This window comes from Neoarius graeffei, chromosome 5 (assembly GCF_027579695.1).
Source record: "Neoarius graeffei isolate fNeoGra1 chromosome 5, fNeoGra1.pri, whole genome shotgun sequence".
Taxonomy (NCBI): Eukaryota; Metazoa; Chordata; class Actinopteri; order Siluriformes; family Ariidae; genus Neoarius; species Neoarius graeffei.
Genome location: NC_083573.1, coordinates 50,594,035 through 50,621,871, shown reverse-complemented (window position 1 = coordinate 50,621,871; position 27,837 = coordinate 50,594,035). Strand labels below are relative to the sequence as shown.

General features: G+C 43.1%; 1 protein-coding gene across 1 annotated transcript in view; it reads left to right on the top strand.

The window, feature by feature from the left end:
- The first annotated feature begins 6,651 nt into the window (after nt 1–6,651).
- The window catches only part of si:ch211-113g11.6 (uncharacterized protein LOC559008 homolog), a 42,954-nt gene continuing 21,768 nt past the window's right edge, over nt 6,652–27,837 (top strand). The window contains exons 1-6 of the mRNA XM_060920577.1: nt 6,652–6,733; nt 11,763–11,902; nt 12,137–12,196; nt 12,795–12,890; nt 20,567–20,672; nt 20,861–20,968. Of these exons, the coding sequence (XP_060776560.1) occupies nt 6,652–6,733; nt 11,763–11,902; nt 12,137–12,196; nt 12,795–12,890; nt 20,567–20,672; nt 20,861–20,968 (592 nt within the window). The remainder of the gene's footprint in view (nt 6,734–11,762; nt 11,903–12,136; nt 12,197–12,794; nt 12,891–20,566; nt 20,673–20,860; nt 20,969–27,837) is intronic.

Sequence of the window (27,837 nt, the reverse complement as noted above, 5' to 3'; positions counted from 1 at the left end):
TCAAAATATAGAAAAAACCTAGGAACAAGTAGGGATGTCCAAACTTTTGACTGGTACTGTACATACTTGTTACACTTCTGTTACACATTCAGCTGATTTGCAAAATATAGATTTTTTTCATTAAATTTATTCAAAGACTATGCAGATCTGTATATTGGGCTGTCCATTGTTTTGCATGAACTGTTTTGTTGACAACTTTATCCTTTTTTAATATTAAATTTGGATTTATTATTATTATTATTATTATCTCATCTCATCTCATTATCTCTAGCCGCTTTATCCTGTTCTACAGGGTCGCAGGCAAGCTGGAGCCTATCCCAGCTGACTACGGGCGAAAGGCGGGGTACACCCTGGACAAGTCGCCAGGTCATCACAGGGCTGACACATAGACACAGACAACCATTCACACTCACATTCACACCTACGGTCAATTTAGAGTCACCAGTTAACCTAACCTGCATGTCTTTGGACTGTGGGGGAAACCTGAGCACCCGGAGGAAACCCACGCGGACACGGGGAGAACATGCAAACTCCACACAGAAAGACCCTCGCAGGCCACGGGGCTCGAACCCGGACCTTCTTGCTGTGAGGCGACAGTGCTAACCACTACACCACTGTGCTGCCTATTATTATTATTATTATTATTATTATTATTTTAGTTTAGTTTAAAGGATTGCATTGTAGTTCCCTAACTATAGTCCTGTACCTAAATATAAATATAAAGAAAAATATATTGCAAATAATTTCTTACACATTTTAGTTCTAATCCTAAGAGGACAACAGTACTGTCATGTAAAAGAAATCTGGTATGACTTTATGTTAAAAAAAAAAGTTATGCTTCTGTAAATGAAAAAAAAAAACAGTACCAAAATACATGTAGATATGGATGGTAGAGTGCCAGTTTTGAGGATAGAATGATGTGGAGGACCAGATGTACTCAACTGAAGGAAAAGAAACACACACACACACACACACACACACAAATGTAAAAGAATAAAATAAATAAACTAAGATTTCACAATCAACAAATTTCAAGTGAAAAACAAATAGAAACAACTTATACTTTTTTAAAGCATCTTTTGCTTGTAATACAGCACTCTGTCTTTTGGGATAAGAGTCTACCAACTTGCACATCTTGATTTGGCAATTTTATTGCACTCTTAGTTGCAAAAATGCTCCAGATTTATCACATTGCAAGGGGATGTCCTGCGCACAGTCCTCCTCAAGTTATTCCACAGATGTTTGATAGCATTTACAGTTAGGTTCATATATATTTGGACACTGACACAAATTTTGCTTTTTTACCTGTTTACTGAAACATATTCAAGTTATAGTTATATAATGGACATGGACATAAAGTCCAGACTTTCAGCTTTCATTTGAGGGTATCCCCACATTAAAATGGGATGAAGGATTTAGGAGTTTCAGCTCCTTAACATGTGCCACCCTGTTTTTAAAGGGACCAAAAGTAATTGGACAATTGACTCAAAGGCTATTTCATGGGCAGGTGTGGGCAATTCCTTCATTATGTCATTCTCAATTAAGCAGATAAAAGGCCTGGAGTTGATTTGAGGTGTGGTGCTTGCATTTAGAAGATTTTGCTGTGAAGAAAACATGCGGTCAAAGGAGCTCTCCATGCAGGTGAAACAAGCCATCCTTAAGCTGCGAAAACAGAAAAAAACCATCTGAGAAATTGCTACAATATTAGGAGTGGCAAAATCTACAGTTTGGTACATCCTGAGAAAGAAAGAAAGCACTGGTGAACTCATCAATGCAAAAAGACTTGGACGCCCACAGAAGACAACAGTGGTGGATGATCACAGAATAATTTCCATGGTGAAGAGAAACCCCTTCACAACAGCCAACCAAATGAACAACACTCTCCAGGAGGTAGGCCTATCAATATCCAAAACTACCATAAGGAGAAGACTGTATGAAAGTAAATACAGAGGGTTCACTGCATGGTGCAAGTCACTCATAAGCCTCAAGAATAAAAAGGCTAGATTGGACTTTGCTAAAAAACATCTAAAAAAGCCAACACAGTTCTGGAAGAACATTCTTTGGACAGATGAAACCAAGCTCAACCTCTACCAGAATGATGGAAAGAAAAAAGTATGGTGAAGGCATGGTACAGCTCATGATCCAAAGCATACCACATCATCTGTAAAACACGGCAGAGGCAGTGTGATGGCTTGGGCATGCATGGCTGCCAGTGGCACTGGGTCACTAGTGTTTATTGATGATGTGACACAGAAGCAGCCAGATGAATTCTGAGGTATTCAGAGACATACTACGTGCTCAAATCCAGCCAAATGCAGCCAAACTGATTGGTCGGCATTTCATAATACAATGACAATGACCCAAAACATAAAGCCAAAGCAACCCAGGAGTTTATAAAAGCAAAGAAGTGGAATATTCTTGAATGGCCAAGTCAGTCACCTGATCTCAACCCAGTTGAGCATGCATTTCACTTGTTAAAGACTAAACTTCAGACAGAAAGGCCCACAAACAAACAGCAACTGAAAACCGCTGCAGTAAAGGCCTGGCAGAGCATTAAAAAGGAGTAAACACAGCGTCTGGTGATGTCCATGAGTTCAAGACTTCAGGTAGTCATTGCCAACAAAGGGTTTTCAACCAAGTATTAGAAATTAACATTTTATTTACAATTATTTAATTTGTCCAATTACTTTTGAGCCCCTGAAATGAAGGGATTGTGTTTAAAAAATGCTTTCGTTCTTCACATTTTTATGCAATCATTTTGTTCAACCCACTGAATTAAAGCTGAAAGTCTGAACTTCAACTGCATCTGAATTGTTTTGTTCAAAATTCATTGTGGTTATGTACAGAACCAAAATTAGAAAATTGTTGTCTCTGTCCAAATATTTATGGACCTAACTGTATACCTTGGATCTGACTGATTGTAGGTTTTTTACTCTTTCTTTTTTCCCATAAAACATTTATATTTGTTTTTCACCTGAATTTTGTTGGTTGCTACATCAAAGGTAGAAAAAGACCTGAGGCACATGGTTTGGTTTCTTTTTTTCTTCTTCCTCTTTTTTACATTACAAAAACCTGCAAGGAGTGTGTAGACTTTTTATCCACTGTAAGATTGAGAGAATTTGGACTAATGTGTTAGCACTCTCCATCACCATCATCAAAACACCAAGCAAGGAATATCTTTTGAAAGAATGGTGTTCATCTCTCCAGTACAGTTCCAGAGACCTGTAGAATGAGTGCATTGATGCTGTTCTGGTAGCTAATTTGAATATTTGATTCAATAAATAAGTGAATAAATATAATTTTTTTTAATGACAAATATATACAACTATGCTTTATTTATGTTTTTGTTCTTTATTTCTCTCTGTAATTATGTAATTTTACATTCAGGCACAACAATCAAATCCAGGGGTGTGACAGTGGTTAAATGCAAAATTCAGAATGAATAAATGAATAATTTTAAACACTTATAGACATGATTTTTTTAAGCAAATATACAAATTGATATATTGAAGATGAATTAAATACAGCAGAAATCAATACCTAAAACCAAATTTAAGTAAAACATACATTTTTTATGTTTTAATAATGTTAATAAATAATGTTTAATTATTTTTTCTATTTAGTATATGTAATCATTTTATTTTTTAAACTCTTTGTTGTGTGATTCGTGTATTTTTTTTTTAATTCATTTACTTATTTTGGCAGATTTACTCCTCCAGAGAATGAAGACAGAAGGCTAGTGTTGTGTATTTTTCTGCAGTGATGACTACATTTAATGCAGATCCTGCCATGAAAGAATTTGCTCATGCAGTTGCCACAAATAACCCAGAACAACACTGTGTGTATGACCAGCTGTTTAAACCCTTCAGGATTACCTCTGGAAGACTTAATCTGTTATATAGGTCTGGCTGTTGACATTTCTAGACTATAGCTGTATCATGAAGTACAGTAATTTATTAAATACAAAATTATATTTTCCCTGTATAAAAGTCAAACCTGCAAAAGAGATTAAAAGAGTTTAGTGAGTTTTAAATTAAATATTGAATCTCAGTGTCCAGACCTAATGCATTGCATGAATATATTTTATTACAATCCAAATGATAGATGTATACTTATAAATAACAATGCATGTGCACTTTTTTTTTTTTTCCTGTGGCGTTATCTGCACTTTCATTCATTGATAGGAAGATTTGGGCCAAGGCTTTACAAGGTCAGTGTAATTAACAGTGTATCCACTGGGTGGCGCCAAATGCATAGCTGAGGAATCGGCCTCAGCTGGCTTAATCATTTGAATTCGTGTTTCCAAACATTAGGTCGCTGCACAAATTGATTTGGAAATGATGTCTTATTTCTCTATAACTATCGCTCACTCGGAATTTGTCTTCGTGATGGGGAGAATATTACTAATGCATTAAATAAAGTGCTTGATTATTCATTTAAAGTCAATTCAATTTAAATAATACCAGTGCTTGCAACTTAACACGGCTCCTTTCTTTCACCAGTGATTCTTTATCACATACTGGATTGGAATATAATCTCAACCCCAATGAGCCTGAAAAGAAAACTGAACTTACACGCTCTGTTTTCAAAAATATTACACAAATTGGATATATTCCCAATTTACATGTAAATTATTAAGACCCATCCAGATACAAAGGTGAAGTACAATTCCACAGGAAACAATGTCTATATCCACAACATCAGCATTACAGCAACAACTTTAGTCAGACAAATAAGTTGGAAAATAACAAACAGGAACATTTTCAAGTATCATCATAATCAATTTAAACTTCACATTATATCGGGAAACTTTAGTTCATAGCCAGGAACTACAAGCAGCAAATATACAAGTAGAAAAGTATACAAGATCTGGAGCTTCAATCACATGAAAAACTACGAACAGATGACAGGTACTTTGCATTGTCTGAACACTCATTGGAGTTTTCCTTAAATGGCTCTAGAAATGTCACTAATTAAATGATGATGATTTCTTGTGTCCCACATTTTCTTACCTTTCAAAAGCCATGCTAGTTTGATACAGCTCATGTGTCAACTCATCAACAATTGCTTAAAATATCTCAATAAATACAGAAAGGCAATCCTCATGCAAAAACCGCTGCTGTTTGGGTTTATTGCTTGGATACCTCTCATAACACTACAGTTTGGCTTTTAGATATACTGTCCAGGACTAGATGGTACATATCTACCAAGGCCTTCTTTGTGATCTTGGTCACCATTGAAGAAGTGATAATGGACACCTGCAGTCTATAGTTGGCTTAATGATAAGTATCTCAAAAGTTAAACTACATTCCAGTGCAATTTCCTCCATGTCTTACCACAACCTTTAAAAATGACAGTTCCTATGCATCAGGTAAGGACTGAAAAAGAAGCGGTTGCAAATTATGATCCAGTTGCAAGTGATGATCAAGTCAAGTGATAATGACTGCTGCAAGTTAGAAAGAAACAGTATTTAATTAAAAAGTCAGACATGACTTTTAAAGCTGGCATCTCAGTCACAATTTGGTTCTACTACTGTCTCCTTCAGAACAGAGAAAACTTTTAATCTTCTAACAGACAGAATTCCCACAGACCAGCCTTGTGTCTCTCTTTTCTTTATAGCTCACAAGGCTGTCCTTTCTATACATTGCCTTCCTGAGTTTCTATCCACTTGTGATTTGTATACAAACTACTCATAAATGTATACAGCATTTGAAGCAATGATTTAAAACTGTCAGCTATTCTGATAGTGTCCACTTAACCAAAGTTAAGGCAGTGGGTGTTGCAGTGAACATAAAAAGCATGCTGCAGTATACCTGCATAAACCAGTGTTCACCTCACTGAGTACTGAGCTCACAAGACTAATCTGGACCAGCACTTTAATTAACATCTTTGTGGTTGTTAACTGAAAAAAAAAAATAATAATAAAATCCAAACTGAAACCAAAGCAGGAATGTTAATCAGTGCAGGCACATTTCATTAACATTTAAACAAACTTCAGTTCATACATGTGTTGGTTTACCTTGTTCATATGCTGAAGTTAATTTTGGTGATATTAAGGTTAGATAAAGAAACCTGTATGGAAAGACTTACCTTGTTTTTTTTTCTTTCTTTTTCAGTAAATAATGGGATCATCCCACTATGGGATTGCATTTTATCATGTTACTCTTAAAGAATACTCATGTTATTCATTTATTTACTTAGAATGCTTATACACTGAGAGTACACCAGAGAGAGAGAGAGAGAGAGAGAGAGAGAGAGAGAGAGAGAGAGAGAGATGCTCTATTAAATATGCAAGGGAAGTGAAAGTGACTAGAGAGTGTACAGACAACTTGCATTTTTACATTGGTACTGATGAGAACTCACAGTTCCATGAGCGCATCTCTCTCTCTCTCTCTCTCTCTCTCTCTCTCTCTCTCTCATCTTTCTGTTTAGGAATGTGACGTGCAGCTCGACTTCCTCTCAGAGAGCTGAGAGACAAGCGCACTCAGATCAGTAGGCTCGTACTGCGTACTAAAGCATAACCCAGCCAGACCTTCGCGCATCGGCCTAAAGCACTGCTTTTCCATTGATTTTCCCCCCCCCGTAGTTTTCAGGACAAACTTTTCTTTCTGTTTAACAGCATTCTATAGGCTATTAGTGCATTTCAGCATCATGCATCCAGCCATTCTCTGGGCAGTCCTGTTTTCAATAGTTCTGGCTGAAAAATCCCCTCGACTGAAATTTATTGTGCAAGGTAAGACCCTGCTTTTCTTTCACACTTTGCCGTGTTTTAAGGTAAACATGATGGGCTACATCACCTGTTTCAGTTCTGGAAACATCTCGTGCTGCAGGCGGACAGAAACGCCCCGTTTTCTCCATCACTGCCTTTGGACTGTGAAGCAGCCTGCTAATGAACAGGGCTCGTATTTATACTTTGCTATAGGAAAAGGGATATCTGAGGTATAATGGAAAGGTAGCCTATTTTGCTCATCAGTAAATAAATAAATAAACGATTGCGTGCCAAGCTGATGCTATACACGCTCCTAGTGCGGCTGGCGTAACCTATAGGAAATGGTATTGATTTACTGGCTCTAGTTCTGAGATGAAGTAATAATGTTTGCCTTGCATGGACACTCAAGATAACCGTTAGGTTGAGATTTGCTCGTTGATGAAAGAGCTCGGACACCTTTTGCATATCCTCAGTGTTAAATAACACCTAGTTACAGTTTACACTTCGCCTACATGTGCAAACATTAGACTATTTCGCCACGTGCACAGGTGGTATTAATGATGTTTTCGTCAAACTAGTATTTTAATGGCGTATTATTGGAGCATATACTTTATTCTTAAAAGTAAATCACAAAAAAGCACTGAACGCTGCGCACACTGCGTCTAATTTAAAAAAATAATAATAAATATATGATAGGCAAAATCCTGAATTCACTCCTGCAGTGGGCATTTGTGTAGAGTAATAACAGGCGTGTGTCCTTTAATGCAGGGGATTGTACTGCATGTGTATTCATGACATGTTTAAAGACGAACGGGATGATTCACATTATTTATGAGTTCGTATCCATGGTAACGACATCTTGACATGCGTTGGTGGTTACGAATAGCCTAGTTGTTGGAATGAGAAAGACAGACCAGACCTACACGTACTAACCTACTGACAAAAACACAACTGAGAGAGGGTCGTGGCTTGACTGTCATATCATATCAGCTGGCTACTGCTCAGGTTCAGACTGCTCCACATATAGGCTATTTGTGCGTACAACATTACACCATTTTAATTCGGTTTGCTGTTAAAGGCTATGAGTAGCCAGTATACGAGAGCTGCAGCGCTGCATTGCAGGTACAAGCTAATGCAGATTATGCCATTGCAGCAGCGGAGAGGCATTTCAGAGACAAAATAGAAGTACACAGCCTACGACCTCGTAAAGGCACACACACACACACACACACACACACACACACACACACATTACATATTCTTTGCACGCTCAGTGCCTTTTAAAGCCAACTCGGTAATGAGAACCACAGCCAGAGGAGATAGGATCGGGATATAAATGTTAGCCTGGATAATTATTTTAGACGGAGTTTTCTGCGCTATTTGCATGATCTCTCTTTAAATCCACTTTACTAACATGACCGGTTCGTGGGTTTTTATTTATGTATTTTCTTTCTTTCTTTCTTTCTTTCTTTCTTTCTTTCTTTCTTTCTTTCTTTCATTTATTTATTTATTTATTTTGACACAAGTGTCCTAAAATGTGGGCTGTTTGTGACTGTCAGGACCATGGAGAGCAGCTATTGCTCTCTGTATGGCCTTCTCTATTCAGATCACGTCTGTATTCACAAAGGAGGGGCGATCCGATGACCAGCTATACTTCCACTGTGAAAATATCTACAATATTCTGGAGTCGACAATTGGCTAAAGACGTTATTTTACTGACTTTATTAACACGCTAGTTGTTACTTCTGATACGAACCATAGAGAAGAAGCAACACCTGTTGATGAGTACTTTTGGTTAAGAAGCATTGCCTTATTTCAGAATATCAGTAGATATAAAAATTTCCTCTACCATGTATTCATTTGGACCATTGTACCAGAGAGTGTGACAGTTGATATTTGTAGTAGTGGTGTATTGCCAAATACTGTATATACGCCTACGAGATTCTTCTGGAGAATATAATATTGCTACAGTAATATAATGTAATTCTCGCAGCACATGAAGAGTCAACATTACTTACATCTGTTTAATGTTTAATATACTGCCTAATGCAAAATAAGTGCTCTTTTTCTTAATGTATTTCTGTTTAATCAATTTACTTAGACTACGTTTTGCACAGTTACTTTAATGAAAAGTGTATTCACATTTAAGACAAGCATCTGAATTTATATCCTGATGCATATGTGCTTTAAATGTATAGTAATATATAAAAGCCATAGGAACCCTTTTTTAGTACTGAGTTTGCTATAGATGTTTCTTTCTTGAACTGTATCGAACTCTCCTGTATTGAGCTATGTGGTTGTTTCATTTCCCCAGTGTACAGGCCTGTGCACTCCTCACTGCATTGAATTGCATACACTACGTTGTCCTGTTTGTGCCTGGGTATTTTGTTCTTAGGGTGGACCATTTTCTGCCTCAGAGTGTTGCTGGGTCTGAAATGTACAGGAATGTTGTGCTTGTAGAAGATCCTCCTGAGTTTCTCAGATCATCCAGAAATGTAGGGAATGACAATGTTATTGCATTTGTTGCTGTTTTCTTCCCTTTTTTATGTTTCTTTTCTGGTCTTGATAAAAGCTCAGTTGGGGTACCCGCACTTCTGAAGTGCTTCCTTGATGTGTTTTTGCTCCTTCTCTTTTCCATCTACCATTGTAGGAATATTCTGAGTCCTGTGATGTAAGGTCCTAATGACCCCCAATTTGTATTCCAGTGGGTGGTGAGAGTCAAACAGTAGGCACTGGTCTGTGTGTGTGGGTTTCCGATAGACCTCAATGTTAAGGCCTCTGTCTTGTTCAATGTGCATGCTGCAGTCCAAAAAGGCTAGGTTTCTACTAACGTCCTCCTGAATGAACTTGATGTTGATATCCACTGCAGTGATGTGCTCTATGAAGGCTTCCACCTCATGGGTTTTGATTTTTACCCAGGTGTCATCCATATACCTGAACCAGTGGCTGGGAGCAGCTCCTGAAAAGTGGTCAAGGCTTTGATTTCCATTTCCTCCATGTATAGATTGGCCACTATAGGGGACACCAGTGAGCCCATGGCGCATCCATGCTTCTGTCTGTAGAAACATTAATTGAACTGGAAATACGTGGTGGTCAGAATATGGACAGAATGCCCAGACACAAACAAGACAATGTAGAGTATGCAATTCAGTGCAGTGAGGAATGCACAGACCTGTACATTGGGGAAACAAAACAACTGCTTCACAAGCTCATGGCTCAATACAGGAGAGCCCGTTCCTCAGGCCAGGACTCTGCAGTCTATCTTCATCTCAATAACAAAGGACACTTGTTTCAGGACTGCAATGTATGCATTCTAGCCAGAGAAGACCAGTGGTTTGAAAGAGGGGTAAAATAAGCCTTCTTCATCAACCTGGAATGACCATCACTGAACAGAGGAGGTGGTCTGAGACACCACTTATCAGCCACCTACAATGCAGTCCTTGGCACACTTCCCAGAAAACTGAATACACATTCACATCAAGACTCAGCTGACTTCAGTGAGGCTACGTTTACATTACGTCGAATCAGCGGATCATCAGATTAACGTTCTTAAAACGATTCGCGTTTACATAAAACCGTTAGCCGTGCACACAGCAACACCAATACGCGGATACGCTCGGCTCCGCAGGCATCCTGCGCTCCAAATCACTCCGCCCTGAACAGCGAGTGCCCTCTGGAGGGTGCGCACTCCGGCCCTGCGCAGCTCACAGAGCGCGCGAGTGAAGTGAACAAGCCACGATTCGGGACTGAGCCGCTGTGTGTGAGATCCCAGCGCAGATCACTTATTACTTGCAAGTGGAAGGATGGCAAGCCTAAAGACAATCATAACTACACAATGGGCAGTATTTGCATCAGTATTTGCAGTATTTTCATACTTTTATACTCTTTAATGAAAGGTGATACAAGGCGGAAGTCTGCGCCGTTTTTCAGCAGTCGCGTCACATGACCAACGCCAGCGAATCAGGAAGGTGGATGTCACAGTGACGTTGTCCAATGAGACGCCAGCTAGAGCTCAGCACAGCGTATTCGCGTATTCTCAATGTTTACACAGCACCGGAGCTGATACGATCTAGATTGAATACGTGGACGCTGGCGGATTCCCGTTTCCCCGCTTTTTCAGGGGGGTTAATGTAAACGGACAGTGCGTCCGCGAAGAAAACGAGACAGATACGGTCTAGTGTAAACGTAGCCTGACTCACATGATGGCAGAGAGAGCCAATGACCCACAGATCACCCTAACGACCCTCTAACATGGTTCACACCCAGCCTCCAGGGACCCTAACACCTACAGGATGACTGAGTGTCAATGACTCATGTGACCTCAACGACTCTGCTTAGGTTTGTTTTTGGTCCACTAGAGGATAAATAACTGGAACTCCCCACTAGTCAGATAGAACTGAAGAAGCCTTTCGGATGAGAGGTGAAATGTCTTCAAGAATTTCAAGCAAGTCCAGTTGCCTTCTTTAGCACCTATGGTTTACAATGACCTGGATGACTTAGAACCTTCACAGACATGTTTCTTTCTTGATTTCTGCATTAATGACTAAGTTTCAAAACATTTTATATTTCCAAACATTACCTTTCTAACAAAAATTTAATTTTACAGAAAAATGTTTGTGTGTCAATAAAGAAAGCAACATATTAAGTAGCAAAACAAATAAACAAACATAATGAAGGCTGCTGGGTTTTGAATGACCAAAAAAGCTAGTGCAACTGTCAAAATCTCCAGAAGAGCATTCTCCAAATGTGCGAAGTAAAACTTACCAGCCAATTTCATTATAAACATGTACAAATTGTCCCTGAGATTACTGATGCTTTTTAAAGCAAAGTTTTTTCTTTTGACTTTGTTTAGTTTATTACTGTTTACTACACTATATAGCATTTTTAAATGCAGAAATATTTATTTTCATCATTTTTGAAGGCATCTTTTCTTTACAGCATTTCTTTCCATGTGCCTAAGACTATTGCACAGTATTGTATGCTAGTATTGGTAATGTCAATCCAATACCAATTCTATATATGTGGCCCTGACCCTCTTTAAATTACATTTCAGAGCCAGCAAGGTTTCACTTCACAAAACCAGAAAACTACATGACAATGTACCACCAGCAGGGGAGTAATGTTCTGTATGTGGGGGGGCAAGCAGTAATTTATATGCTAAACTTCACCCAGAAAGGAGTGCAAGAAACACAGGTATGGGCCTAATACTGACACTGAACTCAAACACTATCCGGAATTTGCTTAAACATACAATATGTATAAACACTGGGTATAGAAACTAGGTGTTGAAATGTAGATTAATGAAGATTACTGTTGTACTACCAACATAGTGGTCAGTAATTAGATTCATTTAAAAAGACAGAAAGAAAAGAAAACTAAAGCCACTATTACCTTTAGCTCTATGTCTAATTTTATTGATTCACACAGATATCTGCAGTGACTGATGAAAATGTCAGACAAAGCTGCCTTGCCAGATCAGTATCTAAGGTAAGAGAGACACATACAGCTAACTGCTTACATTTTTGCATTTGTGAACATGTGAACACCTAATATCATACACAGGCTACATGGATAGAGTTCATGAATCTTGAATCTACAGGTTTTATAATTCTCAGAAAAGGTAATGACATTCTGAGAAGTTTGATAACCACACCAAGCTTGAAAGTCTTTTGTGATTCTTTATTTTGACAATCAAAACCATACTTATTATAAAACTGTTATAAAATCCTAAACTAAATGGCCCCAGTTTATATATTTGGACTCATCAACAGGTTGAGTCAGTATAGAGATCAGAGTACAGTGGCCTCATTTTCATTCGACAGAAATAGTCATATGTGATGAGAAACACATCACTCACAGTCGACTGAATGAGGTTATGTTTTAAGGTCAGTGACAGACATAATTTTGCTTTTAAAGATCCTATTTAAATTGAAAAAAATCTGACTGTAGAAGTTTTTAAGATTTAGTTTTGCAGTTTCCATTGTGACTGTGGGTGATAATGTGAGGAATGTACAAGCATGTACAGTGCAGGCTTTAAGCACTCAAAAAATCTAATTTTTCTAATGTGTTCTTTCCTCCTGCAAAGATTGAGTGTGACAATTTCATCACTGTTATTGAGAAAGTCAATGACACCTTTGTGGTTTGTGGGACAAATGCCGGGACTCCAAAATGTTGGCTATTGGTAAGGGGTTAAATATTCAATTATTCTTGTATCATTCACAGTCAAACCTGCATTTATGCACATACAAATGTTCTAGAATGAATAATTTTATTTGGTTATTCATATTAACACATCACTATGACCAAAGATTGACTTTCTTTGAGTTTTAAAGAAAAAAATGTTAATCTTTTTCCAAATTCACATTGTCAGGATGCAGGCACTTACGGATGTACAGTATGTGCAGGGGAGAGTAGGGAATGCAGACTGGCAAACAAATCCAAAACACTAGATGAAATCGAAGTCGAGGGACAGGCAGGGGTCGATTGATCAACAGAGTAATAAGGGCTAGACTAAAGAGTAACAAGAATGAGACAATAACGACGATTGAGAACACAATGAGGCAGGCAGAATAGCAAGGCTTGGTATGACAGGTAACACACTGAACAATACTTTGCATCGAGTGAGTGTGGGAGAGGTGTTCATATAACATGGGCTGATTAACCAGAAAATGAGTGACAGGTATAATTAATAGAGAGGTGATAGAGGGTGCTATGGTTTTTGGGTGTTGTAGCTCAGATTGGCCATGTTTGAAGTCTGACTGGAAGTGGCGCATCTATCGTGTTACTGACAGAACCATCCCTCACCCCACTCCACCCCCAAGAAGCTCCCTCCAGGAGCAGCATTCTTCCTAGGACGCCCCCTCCTTCTGGGTGCGGGCTTGTCAGGGTGATGGTTGTGAAATTCTTGATTAAGGAGAGGGTCTAGGACATTCTTAGCTCCCACCCAGCTTCCTCTGGTCCATAGCCCTCCCAATCTACCAGGTACTCTAGCTGACCTCTTCTACATCTAGAGTATAGAATCCGATTTACCTGGTAGATGGGTTCTCCTTCTGAGCCAGGAGATGGGTGGTTGGGGGTGGGTATGTTCTCAGACAGGGGACCCTGGATGGAGGGTTTGAGGCAGGAGACATGGAAGGTGGGTGACAGATGACTGTGAGGTGGGAGCTCAAGTCTATAAGAAACCTCTTTGATGCACTGGAGCACCTTGTATGGTCCGATGTAGCATGCTTGTAATTTTTGGTATGTGTTGGGTTCCCTAAGGTCCCTGGTGGACACCCATACCTGATCACCAGGAGAGTACTTGGGGTTGTTGCTCTGGTGCTTATCAGTGTATTCCTTGTACTTGGCATGACCTGATGTGATGAGTTGGTGAACTTCCTCCCAAATCAACTGGCTAAGGGTGAACCACTCTTCCACGGCCTGTACCCATGCTGGAGAGTCATCCCAAGGAAACAGGGGAGGTTGATAGCCGAGCATAGACTGGAAGGGTGTAAGTTTTGTGGCTGAGTGCTTGAGAGAGTTTTGCACATATTCAGCCCATGGGATGACTCGGGCCCAGTCCCCTTGGTTTTGCGTACAGAAGATTCTGAGGAAACATCCTATTTCTTGGTTGGCTCTCTCTACCTGGCCATTTGACTGGGGATGGTATCCCGAAGTGAAGCTCACTGAGACCCCTAGCCACTCCATGAAGCTGGCCCACAGACGAGAGATGAATTGAGGGCCATGGTTACTAATTATGTCTTCTGGGATGCCGAAGTATCGGAACACATACTGGAACAATAATTTGGCGGTCTGAAATGTTGTGGGTAGGCCGGATAATGGGATGAGTCTCAGTGCCTTGGAGAAGTGGTCAATGATGACCAAAACTGTGGAGTTGCCTTGGGATAGCAGCAGGTCAGTGATGAAGTCAATTGCCAGGGGGGACCATGGTCTCTAAGGCACAAGAAGAGGGCATAGTTTGCCAGCCGGAGGAGTTTGAGAAACCTTGGCTTGAGCGTACTCAGTGCATGAAGAGATTAAATGAATGATCTCAGTAAGCATGTTCTCCTACCAGAACTTGTTTCATAGGAGTTGGTGGGTGCGCTGGCTGATGGGATGACCAGTGGCAGGAGAAGTGTGTGCCCATGTGATGAGTCTGCTCCTGAGATGATTAGGGACATACAGGTGGCCTGGTGGGCAGTTGACTGGAGGATTCTGTGGTTGTGAGTCCCTTATCTCCTTGTCGAGGTCCCAGGTGATCACCTGAACAAAACATTCAGGTGTCAGGATGGGATGAGGTTCCTGGTCATGAAGAGATGGGCTGAAGATGCATGACAGGGCATCAGCCTTGGTGTTTTGGGTGCCAGGATGATAGGATATTGTGAAGTTCAAACAGGTGAAGAACAGTGCCCATTGGGCTTGGTGTGGGTTCAGTCTCATTGCCTTCTTGAGATACTCAAGGTTTTTATGATCAGTGAAAATGACAAAGGGGTGTGTGGCCCTCTCCAACCAGTGCCTCCATTCCTCTAAGGTAAGCTTGATAGCCAGTAGCTCTCGGTTCCTGACATCATAGTTTCTTTCTGCTGGAGTGAGCTTTTTGGAGAAGAACGCTACCGGGAGGAGCTTAGACATTTTGCCGAAGCACTGGGAGAGAACCCCTCCTACACCAATCTTGGAGGCATCCACTTCAACCATGAAAGGTTGCATCGAGTTCAGCTGCTGAACAGTAGGGGCTGTGGTGAAAGCCGTTTTGAGCCTGTCAAAGGCATCTTTGGCTGTGAGGTTCCAGTGGAGGTGTTTAGGTCCCTTCTTCAGGAGGAAGGTCAGGGGCACCATGAGGGTGCTGAACCCTCTAATGAAATGACAATAAAAGTTTGTGAAGCTTAGGAAATGTTAGAGCTCCTTCACTGAGGTGGGTACGGGCCAGGAGGTGACTGCAGTTACCTTGGAGGGGTCCATGCTGACCCCCTCAGCACTAATGATGTACCCCAGGAAGGAGATGTTACACATGTGAAATTCACACTTTTCAGCCTTGTCATAGAGCTGGTTGTTAGACAGGCACTTGAGTACTGATTCAACATGGTTAACATGACTCTCTTCATCAGGAGAGTAGATCAGGATGTCATAGATGTAAGCTATGACATACCTCCCCAACATGTCTCACAGCACATCGTTAATGAGGCACTGGAACACACTTGGCACCAGGGGCGTGTTTAGCCTATTTTTGGGGGTGCTCAAGCACCCCCCAAAACGAGCTCAGCACCCCCTAGCTCAGCACCCTCAAAAACACTGCTTTTGGACGTAATTTTCAGAAATAAGTGCCCTTGCGCACTGCGCAATGAATGTGTGCGCGGGCGTGTGTGTGTTCTTGAATTCACCTGTTACGTGATCGTTCTATGAGCAGTAAAATCCCTCTCCTCCTTGCGTCCCCTCTGATTGGGTTGCCTGTCCGTGCGAGTGCTTGCTACGACATGGTGTTTTTTTTAACTGGATTCCACGCCGATGAGGAACTCGAAGTAGCACCTGAGTATTACTGGCACAGCGAGATGTGAAGGTACGGACTGGAGTTACAATTGTTAAACACAACACAATAATATGCATAATGCAATATTGATGTTCCCTGGTCTATGAACAGAATGATAAAAACGACATTTATCATCCATATCGAGATACTTTTATGCAGAGCTGTACAAGTGCTACGGTGCTAGACCACCGTGTGTTAGTCAATTTTATTTAATGTAACATAGTGTTTACGTTTGCTTATCATTCTTATCATGCTTATCAACAAAAAATATAAACTAATGTAAACTAATGTAAAATCATAATAATACACACTATTATTACACAATACACAATAACACATTAATTAACAATTACCACTGTTCAAAATGAATAGCTCCAACATTATAAATGCAGTGGTAGGTCTTGTTTAGTTAAAAATATAACATAAATATTTGTGTCAGTGGCTGTAAATGTGTAGATATCATAGTTTATTGGGTCAGCTTCTGTTAAAACATTGCATAAGTCTAGTCTTGTCTAGTCTAGTCTTCTTGTCTAGTTAAGTCTAGTCTACTGTAAATGCGGAATAAACGTGGAAACACTGTCGTTCAAGCCAGGTGCCTCTGTCAGCTCTGGGGGCTAAGCACCCCCAAAGATCAGATGCTAGAATCGCCCCTGCTTGGCACCGAAGAAAGGCCATAAGGCATGACCTGGTACTCAAAATGGCCAGCGCTGGTGGTGAAGGTTGTCTTCCACTCGTCGCCTTCACGGATGTGGACCAGGTTGTAGGCACTACGTAGGTCAAGCTTGGAGAAGATCATGGTGCTGCAGATCATGGTGTTCCAATGTGGTGAGCACAAGTGGAAGTGGATATGGGTATTTCACGGATATCTGATTGAGTCCTCAAAAATCTATACACAGACGAAGTCTGCCCTCTCCTCCACAAAAAAGAATCCTGCTGATGCTGGTGAAGTGGATGGGCATATGTACCCCTGCTTGAGAGCCTTCTCTATGTACAGTGGTGTTTGAAAGTTTGTGAACACTTTAGAATTTTCTATATTTCTGCATAAATAGGACCTAAAACATCATCAGATTTTCACACAAGTCCTACAAGTAGATAAAGAGAACCCAGTTAAACAAATGAAATAAAAATGTTATACTTGGTCATTTATTTATTGAGGAAAATGATCCAATATTACATATCTGTGAGTGGCAAAAGTATGTGAACCTTTGCTTTCAGTATCTGGTCTGACCCCCTTGTGCAGCAATAACTGCAACTAAATGTTTCCAGTAACTGTTGATCAGTCCTGCACACCAGATTGGAGGAATTTTAGTCCATTCCTCCATACAGAACAGCTTCAACTCTGGGATGTTGGTGGGCTTCCTCACATGAACTGCTTGCTTCAGGTCCTTCCACAACATTTCGATTGGATTAAGGTCAGGACTTTGACTTGGCCATTCCAAAACATTAACTTTATTTTTCTTTAACCATTCTTTGGTCGAATGACTTGTGTGCTGACTGTGGATTGGTGGAGTCCAAACTCTTTAGAGATGGTTTTGTAACCTTTTTCAGCCTGATAAACATCAACAATGCTTTTTCTGAGGTCCTCAGAAATCTCCTTTGTTCATGCCATGATACACTTCCACAAACATGTTGTGAAAATCAGACTTTGATAGATCCCTGTTCTTTAAATAAAGCAGGGTGCCCACTCACACCTGATTGTCATCCCATTGATTGAAAAAACCTGACTCTAATTTCACCTTCAAATTAACTGCTAATCCTAGAGGTTCACATACCGGTACTTTTGCCACTCACAGATATGTAATATTGGATCATTTTCCTCAATAAATGAATGGCCAAATATAATAATTTTGTCTCATTTGTTTAACTGGGTTCTCTTTATCTACTTTTAGGACTTGTGTGGAAATCTGATAATGTTTTAGGTCATATTTATGCAGAAACATCGAAAATTCTAAAGGGTTCACAAACTTTCAAGCACCGTTGTACTCTTCCATAGCAGCTTGTTCATTCTGGAACCGAGGGTAAATGTGGCTGTGTGGGGGAGAAGTACCAGGCAGGAGGTCAATGGCACAATCGTATGGACAATGTGGGGGTAGGCCGCATGCTTTTTCCTTGCTGAAGACCTCCCCTAGGTCCAGGTAGCACATGAGGATTCCTTCCAGGGAGTCAGGGTGAGGACTCTCTATGGAGGTGGAGGAAAGATTTAATTGAGGACATCGGAGGCAGTTCTGTAAACATGTCAGGGACTACTGGAGAATCTCCTTGTTCTGCCAAGAGATGAGTGGGTCATGAAGATGTAGCCATGGATAGCCCAGGATGATGTCATGATGCTTGGTAGCTGTGACGAGGAGTGAGATTTGTTCAGAGTGAAGAGCTTCCACCTGAATATGCATGAGAGCGGGCCGGGAGGTGACGAGGCCCTCCCCTATGCGGCCTCCATCGATGGACTGGATGCTGAGTGGGCTCTGCAGCAAGTCTGTGGGAAGATTGAACCTCAGGATGACTGAGCTGGCAATGAAGTTTCCCTCTGTCCCTGAGTCGATAAACGCAGACACCATGTGGGTAAAGGAAGACAATTTCAGTTATACTGGAAGCTTGAAAGCTCGAGCTCTTAGTGATCTCATGGGACTCACTGAATCAGCCTTGGTCTTCTTGGAGCTGGTGCATGGCGGGCAGACTGGACACTGGATGATAGGGTGACTGGAGCTCCCGCAATAGAAGCACAAGCCCTCCTTTCTCCAATCTTATTCAGAGCATTTCAGGTGAGCATGAGAAACTTCCATGGGAGAGGCAGAATCAGAGTTTATGGCAGACTTGGCTTCCTCCTGGAGGGATGGGTGGCTGGACAGCAGATAGTCTAGCTGAATGGCGAGATCAAGGAGAGCATCCAGAGTGACGTGCTCATCCCGGCATGCTAGTTCACTCAATACTGAGGGGTGAAGTCCTTGGCGAAACACCACCTTTAATGCTGGCTCATTTCATCCGCTGGTGGCTGCAAGAGTCTGGAACTCTAGGGCATAATCGACGACTCTCCTTGAACCTTGGGTGATGGTGAGTAGGCTCTCACTGACTTCAATTCCCTCCAGTTCATGATCAAACACATGCTTGAATAACTCCAAAAAGCTATTGTACAAGGTGGTGTGTTCGCCTCCATGCCTCCACACTGAGCTGGCCCATTGTAGCACTTTGCCGGTTAAAAGCGAAAGAAATCCGGTGATCTTGTGTTCATCTGAGATGTGTGGGAGTGAGGAGAAGTACATGGAGCACTGAAGCAGAAACCCTTGCAGCTGAGCGCATCCCCGGCATACTTCACGGGGCATGGAAGTGGGAGCGCGGGACTCGGAGGAGCTTCGGGGCACATTAGGAGGGCCTGCGGCATCATAGCAGTGAGCTGAGCCATCTTGGTGTTGAGATCGTCAAGCATCTGCTGATGTTCTCCTGAGGTGCCCTTGAGCGATCAAAACAGTTTGCTGCACCCATATGTGGCAAAGTATCCTGTCAGGATGCAGGCACTTACGGATGTATGTGCAGGGGAGAGTGGTGAACGCAGCCTGGCAAACAAATCCAAAACGCTAGGCAAAATCGAAGTCGAGGGACAGGCAGGGGTCGATCGATCAGCAGACAGAGTAATAAGGGCTAGACTAAAGAGTAACGAGAACAAGACAATAACAAGGGTCAAGAACATGATAAGGCAGGAAGAATAACAAGGCTTGGTATGACAGGTAAGACACTGAATGATACTTCGCATCAAGTGAATGTGGGAGAGGTGTTTATATAGCGTGGGCTGATTAACCAGGAAATGAGTGACAGGTGTGATTAATAGACAGCCGATAGATGGTGCTGTGGTTCTTGGGTGTTGTAGTTCAGATTGGCCATGTTTGTAGTCTGACTGGAAATGGTGCTCTCTATCGCATTACTGACACACGTTTTAGTGAATTCACCATAATAATGTTGTTGTTTTTCAAAAGCTCCTATTTTCTGAGTTGGATGTTGTATTGAACAATTAATATTGAATATTACAAATGTTGACAGTTTACAAGAATATCCGATACATCCCTGGCTAAAGAGTAAGGTGAAATTTATATTGCCTTACTGAAAGTGTCTAATGAGTCTTGCATGTATCTGTTCTTACATTTGGCGCTTTAGTTGTGGTTTTTATTGACAGTAACACCTCGAGAATGTTGATAACATCTTGTAGTCTAATGTGGAGCACGTGGTGTAAGAACATTATATGATAGAATTTTGTTTGTTTTCCTCTAGAAAGAGGCAAAGTCCAAATGGGAATGTGTATAAAATAAACAGTAATTGCTTTGATATTGCTATATTTCATCTTAAAATTTAAAAATTTCTTGCATCAGATGAATGATACTGTGCTCACTGACATGGCTGATAATGGACAAAGGATATCTGCCTCAGATATTTCTCCAACCATCCCTTCTCAACGCTCTGTCAGTCTCTCAGCAGGTAAAGGAACTGATGCGAGTGTTCACTGGTCATGAATGAAAGTTACAAACAAATTAATGAAGTTGTAGATCTGTATCCTAATATTATTTTATTAGACATTGTTGAGGTCCACTATCTCTATTGAGCATTACATAATCAAAGTTGCTGATGCACAGTTCTCGCTCTTTATGTTTTTTTCTCTTTCTCAGATGGGAGCCTGTATTCTGCTTTGTCAGCTATGGGAAAACAGCTTGGCTCTATACGTCGCACATACAGCTCCAACAAGCTGTTGAAGACTGAGGACAAATGGATGTTGAGTGAGTGGGCTGAGGTGTTACAAACTGTATTAAAATGTGCTAAAGAATCCAAACAGTTAAACGTCTCCTACAACTTTGTGACTGCTCAATCTGAAGACCATATTTTAGCATTTATAATTGGTCCCAGTGCAGTTCATGAGCCTATTACATTCACGTTTGCAGCCTATTTATATTCAATTTACAACATTTATGTTGATAAACCATGTTACACAAACTGCTGAAAATAATTCTACACAGCATGCCAAGATATAAACTTTTGACTTTCACTTGAGATGAGAGCATCTGAAATTAGCCATAATGGATAAATAAGTAGGAATTAAAGTTAAGGACTTGAAGTTAGAATCTTCGATCAACCAATTTACTTGTAGTGGTTGTTAAGGTGGCGGCACGGTGGTGTAGTGGTTAGCACTGTTGCCTCACAGCAAGAAGGTCCGGGTTCGAGCCCCGTGGCCGGCGAGGGCCTTTCTGTGCGGAGTTTGCATGTTCTCCCCGTGTCCGTGTGGGTTTCCTCCGGGTGCTCCGGTTTCCCCCACAGTCCAAAGACATGCAGGTTAGGTTAACTGGTGACTCTAAATTGACCGTAGGTGTGAGTGTGAATGGTTGTCTGTGTCTATGGCCAAGTTTACATTAGACCGTATCTGTCTCGTTTTCTTCGCGGATGCACTGTCCGTTTACATTAAACTGCCTGGAAACGCCAGGAAACGGGAATCCGCCAGGGTCCACGTATTCAATCCAGATCGTGTCAGCTCCGGTGCTGTGTAAACATTGAGATACGCGGATACGCTGTGCTGAGCTCTAGCTGGCGTCGTCATTGGACAACGTCACTGTGACATCCAGCTTCCTGATTCGCTGGCGTTGGTCATGTGACGCGACTGCTGAAAAATGGCGCGGACTTCCGCCTTGTATCACCTTTTATTAAAGAGTATAAAAGTATGAAAATACTGCAAATACTGATGCAAATACTGCCCATTGTGTACTTATGATTGTCTTTAGGCTTGCCATCCTTCCACTTGCAAGTGGTAAGTGATATGCGCTGGGATCACACACACAGCGGCTCAGTCCCGAAAACACTGCTAGTGTGCTTCACTCGCGCGCTCTGTGAGCTGCGCAGGGCCGGAGTGCGCACCCTCCAGAGGGCACTCGCTGTTCAGGGCGGAGTGATTTGGAGCGCAGGATGCCTGCGGAGCCGAGCGTATCCGTGTATTGGTGTTGCTGTGTGCACACAAATCGTGTATTGGCGTTGCTGTGTGCACACTAATCGTTTTAAAAACGTTAATCTGATGATCCGCTGATACGGTCTAATGTAAACATGGGCTATGTGTCAGCCCTGTGATGATGACCTGGCGACTTGTCCAGGGTGTACCCTGCCTTTCGCCCGTAGTCAGCTGGGATAGGCTCCAGCTTGCCTGCGACCCTGTAGAACAGGATAAAGCGGCTAGAGATAATGAGATGAGATGGTTGTTAAGGTTTTTTGAATTATGATATGTATTATGATTATTCTTCACATTTTTAAACTGCTGAAATTTTTGTACTTTGACAGGCAACTTCACCCTTGCATTAAATAAGTCTCCTCAATGAAACTTTGCTCCTAATAGCACTGGCGGAAAAAATAGAACAAATTCAATTCATGGTCAGCAGTATGCAGCTGTATGTAGCAAATACATTGTGAAAGATCCCACAAAAGAAAACTGAGTGTGAACATAATTTCTTTATCTTGAACAGTATTGTACCCCTTCCATAAAATGTGCACATTCTGCACATTCTGTTCATTCATACACTTGTAGGGCCTTGTGTTAGGTGTTTGTCTGAATTCATAGTTAATTGTCAACAATTTGAAGCATGTATTAAAAGGGGTCATTCATTGTACACTGTGCTTTTTGAACCTGAAGAAACTTGTTAATGCCTTTTATGGTGCGTACTATACAGCATATTGTGAATACCAGCTTCAGAAAGTAAACAGACCTCTTCAGTTTATGTTTTTTGTGTTACAGATTTAAATTAAAATGGATTTAATTGACTTTTTGTCATCAGTCTCCACACAACCCATTATAACAAAGCAAAAAATAAAACTTGGAAATGTTTGCAAATTTACTAAAAATAAAAAAATTAAAATCCATAAAACTCTCAGATAATTATGTAAGTCTCAGTTTGATAAGTATAAAGACCTTTGATTAAGGCATGTAATTGAGCTCATGGTAATGGAGAAATTTGGAACCACCAGAACCATACCCAGAGATGGCAGTCTGGCAAAACATCTCAGATATACTCCATTATGTCCTTTAAATGGAAGCCCCTTGCGTACCTTTCAGCATAACAATGAGACAAAGCATACAGCCAGGACAATGCTGGCATGGCATTGGGAAAATTTGCTGAATGTCCTTGAGGAGCCCAGCCAAAGCACAGACTTGAATCCCATATAACACCTGTGTAGAAACCTAAAGATGACAGTTAAAAGATGCCCCCCCCCCCCATATGATTAAACTTGAAAGGATGAAGGGAACACTCATTGTAAACAGGATAAAATCTGTCAGACATAGTTTAAGCTATTTGGAGATAAAACTTGTTGTGAGATGGCACGTGGATTTTATGCACTTTGGGTGATTCAGGATAGCGATTCAATTCATGATTCAATTCATGATTCATTTCATGATTCAGGACAGCAATTCAATTTCAGGACAGCGATTCAATTCATGGTTCAGTTCATGATTCAAGACAGCGATTCAATTCATGGTTCAGGACAGCGATTCAGTTCAATCTTGAGAACTGCAACACTGATGATGAACGGTGCCTTTATTTATTTATTTATTACTTTGACTCGAGACAGCCAAAGATCAACTTGAGTCAGTGTAAATATTTCTTCTATTTCTGATGAGCAGATCAGTTGATATGTGTGCACTGTAGTGCATACACAGGAAAAATAATTGAGCATTTTTTTCCAGAGTTAAAAGTATTTTCCTCAAAATGAGTTAATTTTGCTACATTTTGAGTTTAGAGAGTAAAATTTGGAGTTGGAGTGGGAGCAAAATTACAGAATAATTGTGTAACAGAGTAACAGAGCAGGTTGTGGCTCTGAACTGAGTAAAATAGTACAAGAGCTAATTTCAGGACACACTGAATAGAGTCAAATACCAAAATAAAGTCAAATACCAGATAAATGAAGATGTTGTAAAAAGCAGTTTTAGAACTGTTGGAATGTGTGAAAAACATTACCTTACTGTGGCAGCAGGGGCATGGTCAAGCGTCGGTCTGTGACCAGAGGGCGGAGTCAGGGAAGGTAAGTGGCAGAATCACTGCACCTGAGGTCTATTAATGTGTGTTTGTGTGTCTTCCCCAGTGACCGCGCCCTATTTAAGGAGAGACCGAGAGCAGAGGGGAGCTCTCTCCCCAACCAGAAGACTAGTGTGTGTGCGTGCGTGTATGCCTGGGAGAGTGTTCAAGCTGAAAAGCTGAAAATAAAGTTTTTTGAACTTAATTCTGGCCTGCCGTCTTCCTGTGCTCCTCCCACTCCTACGAACTGCCACAGTGGTGCTGAAACCTGGGAACGGAGCACAGGAAAAGAACAGCCCCATGGAGTCCTCCCCCTTCGCAGACCTGGTCCACGCCCTCGCCACGGCCCAGCAGAGCCAGCACCAGGCGCTAGTTGCCCTCCAAAAGGAGCAAGAGCACCGATTCGAGGCCCTGGTGTTGGCGCAGCAGGAAGATCGACAGGCGTTCCGGCACCTTCTCGCATCGGCGGGGTCCACCACCTCCACCGCTGCGGGCCCTTCTCCCCTCACCCTAACTAAGATGGGCCCGCATGATGACCCCGTGGCCTTCCTCACGCTCTTCGAGCAGGCAGCAGAGGCCTCAGGCTGGCCGGTGGAACAGCATGCGGCACGCCTTCTCCCCCTGTTAATGGGCGAGGCGCAGCTGGCCGCGCTACAGCTCCCCGCCGACCACCGGCTGGTCTACGCGGACCTTCGCTGGGCCATCCTCCAGCGGGTGGGGCACACCCCCGAAAGGCAGCAACAGCGCTTCTGCGCTCTGCGCCTGGAGGAAGTCGGCCGGCCGTTCGCATTTGGCCAGCAGCTCCGGGACACCTGCTGGCGGTGGTTGAGGGCCGACAACCGTGACACCGAGGGAATCATCGATCAGGTGGTACTGGAGCAGTTCATCGCCCGCCTACCAGAAGGGACTGCGGAGTGGGTCCAGTGCCACCGCCCGGCGTTGCTGGATCAGGCCATCGAGTTGGCAATGGACCATTTGGTGGCTGTTCTGACGGCAGGACAGCGGACATCCTCTTCTTCCCTCTCCTCTCTTTCTCTCTCCCCCTCTCCTCCTGTGTCTCGTCCTCGCCCTGTTACTCCATCGCGGAGAGGGGGGCCGGCCCCACCCGGGCCGGCCCCACCCCAGCCGGCCCATTGCACCCGCGGTGCCCTCCCATTTTTCCCTTCTGTGTCTGTCTCTTCCCCCCCTCAGGTGAGTGAGCCCCAGAGCGCCGGTGCAGAGAGGAAGCCCGGGCCAGTTTGCTGGCACTGCGGGAAGCCGGGCCACCTCCAACAGCAGTGTTCGGCAATGGAAGTGGGCGCAGTGGTTCGGATCCCCAACGCGCCAGGAGCCGCCCTCGATCGGCCCGGAGTGTATTGCAAACCGGTGAGTATCCAAGGGGATACATATCAGGCGTTGGTGGACTCTGGCTGTAATCAGACCTCAATTCGCCAAAGCCTGGTGCAAGACAAGGCATTGGGGGGAGCACAGGGGGTGAAGGTGTTGTGTGCGCACGGGGATGTTCACAGCTACCCTTTAGTGTCGGTTCACATTCTTTTCCGAGGGGAAAAATTTAGAGTAAAGGCGGCGGTTAATCCTCGCCTCACCCACTTGATAATTTTGGGGACTGATTGGCCGGGATTTGGGGAGTTAATGAGCCATTTAGTGAAGAGTGGGTCCTGCCGTAGTTCAGCAGGGGGAGGTCCTGGTGTCGCATTGGCGGGAGCAGCTGTCACAGAGCCGTCTACGTCATCTCCACGTCAGAGTGAGGAGCATCAGGCTCCTCCTCCCTCTCTCGGGGAATCCCTCGTGAATTTTCTGTTAGAGCAGTCACGAGACAAGACTCTGCAGCATGCATTTGACCAAGTGAGAGTAATCGATGGTCAAACGCTCCAGCCAAACGCCACCCTGTCTTTCCCCTATTTTTCTATTATGAAGGATAGATTATACCGAGCGACGCAGGACACTCAGACTAAAGAGCAAGTCATGCAGCTTTTGATTCCAAAGAGCCGCCGGGAATTGGTATTCCAGGCGGCTCACTTTAATCCCATGGCTGGACACTTAGGGCAGGATAAGACACTAGCCCGAATAATGGCCCAGTTCTATTGGCCAGGGATTTGCGGCGATGTCCATAGGTGGTGTACGGCAGGCCCAAGAACGGCAAACCCGCCTGTACAACAGGGGTACGCGCCTTAGGGAGTTCACACCGGGAGATAAGGTACTCGTACTGTTGCCCACATCGAGCTCCAAATTGATTGCAAAGTGGCAAGGACCCTTTGAGGTCACACGGCGAGTCGGGGACGTCGACTACGAGGTGAGGCGAACGGACAGGGGTGGGGCGTTACAGATTTACCACCTCAATCTGCTCAAACTCTGGAATGAGGAGGTCCCCGTGGTGTTGGTGTCAGTGGTTCCAGAGAAGGCAGAGCTGGGGCCGGAGGTTCAAAAGGGAGCGTACCTCTCCGGTCCCCTGTGGAGACCACCTCTGCCCAACCCAACTCATGGAGGTTGCCAAGTTGCAGACCGAGTTTTCAGACGTGTTCTCGCCCCTGCCCGGCCGCACCGACCTCATAGAGCACCACATTGAGACGCCCCCAGGGGTGGTAGTGCACAGCCACCCTTACAGGTTACCCAAAAACACAAGAAAAAAGTGGTTCGGGAAGAACTCAAGGCCATGCTCGAAATGGGCATTGTCGAGGAGTCCCACAGTGACTGGAGCAGCCCGGTGGTCTTGGTACCCAAGGCCGACGGGTCGGTCCGGTTCTGTGTAGACTATAGAAAAGTCAATGCGGTGTCTAAATTCGACGCGTACCCAATGCCTCGTATTGATGAGTTGCTCGATCGACTAGGCACGGCTTGCTTTTACTCAACACTGGATTTGACAAAGGGATATTGGCAGATCCCCTTGACTCCATTATCCTGAGAAAAAAAGGCCTTTTCCACACCATTTGGCTTACACCAGTTTGTCACACTTCCTTTTGGGCTGTTTGGGGCACCCACTATGTTTCAGCAGCTGATGGATAGGGTCCTCCGCCCCCACGCCACCTATGCGGCCGCGTACCTCAACAATATCATTATTTACAGTAATGACTGGCTGCGGCACCTGCAACACCTGAGGGCTGTCCTTAGGTCGCTGAGGTGAGCGGGTCTCACAGCCAACCCAAAGAAGTGTGCGATTGGGCGGGTGGAAGTACGGTATCTGGGCTTCCACTTGGGCAACGGGCAGGTGCGTCCCCAAATTAACAAGACAGCAGCAATTGCGGCCTGCCCGAGGCCCAAGACCAAAAAGGGGGTGAGACAGTTCCTGGGGCTGGCTGGCTACTATTATAGGTTTATACCTAATTATTTTGACGTCATCAGCCCGCTGACTGATCTCACTAAAAAGGGGGCACCAGATCCGGTCCAGTGGACGGAGCAATGCCAGCAGACTTTCTCTGTGGTGAAGGCTACACTGTGTGGGGGGCCACTGTTACACTCCCCTGACTTTTCTCTCCCCTTTATGTTACAGACAGATGCGTCGGACAGGGGGCTGGGGGCCGTTTTGTCCCAAGAGGTGGAGGGGGAGGACCGTCCAGTGCTGTACATCAGCAGGAAGCTGTCGGTACGTGAGGGGCGCTACAGCA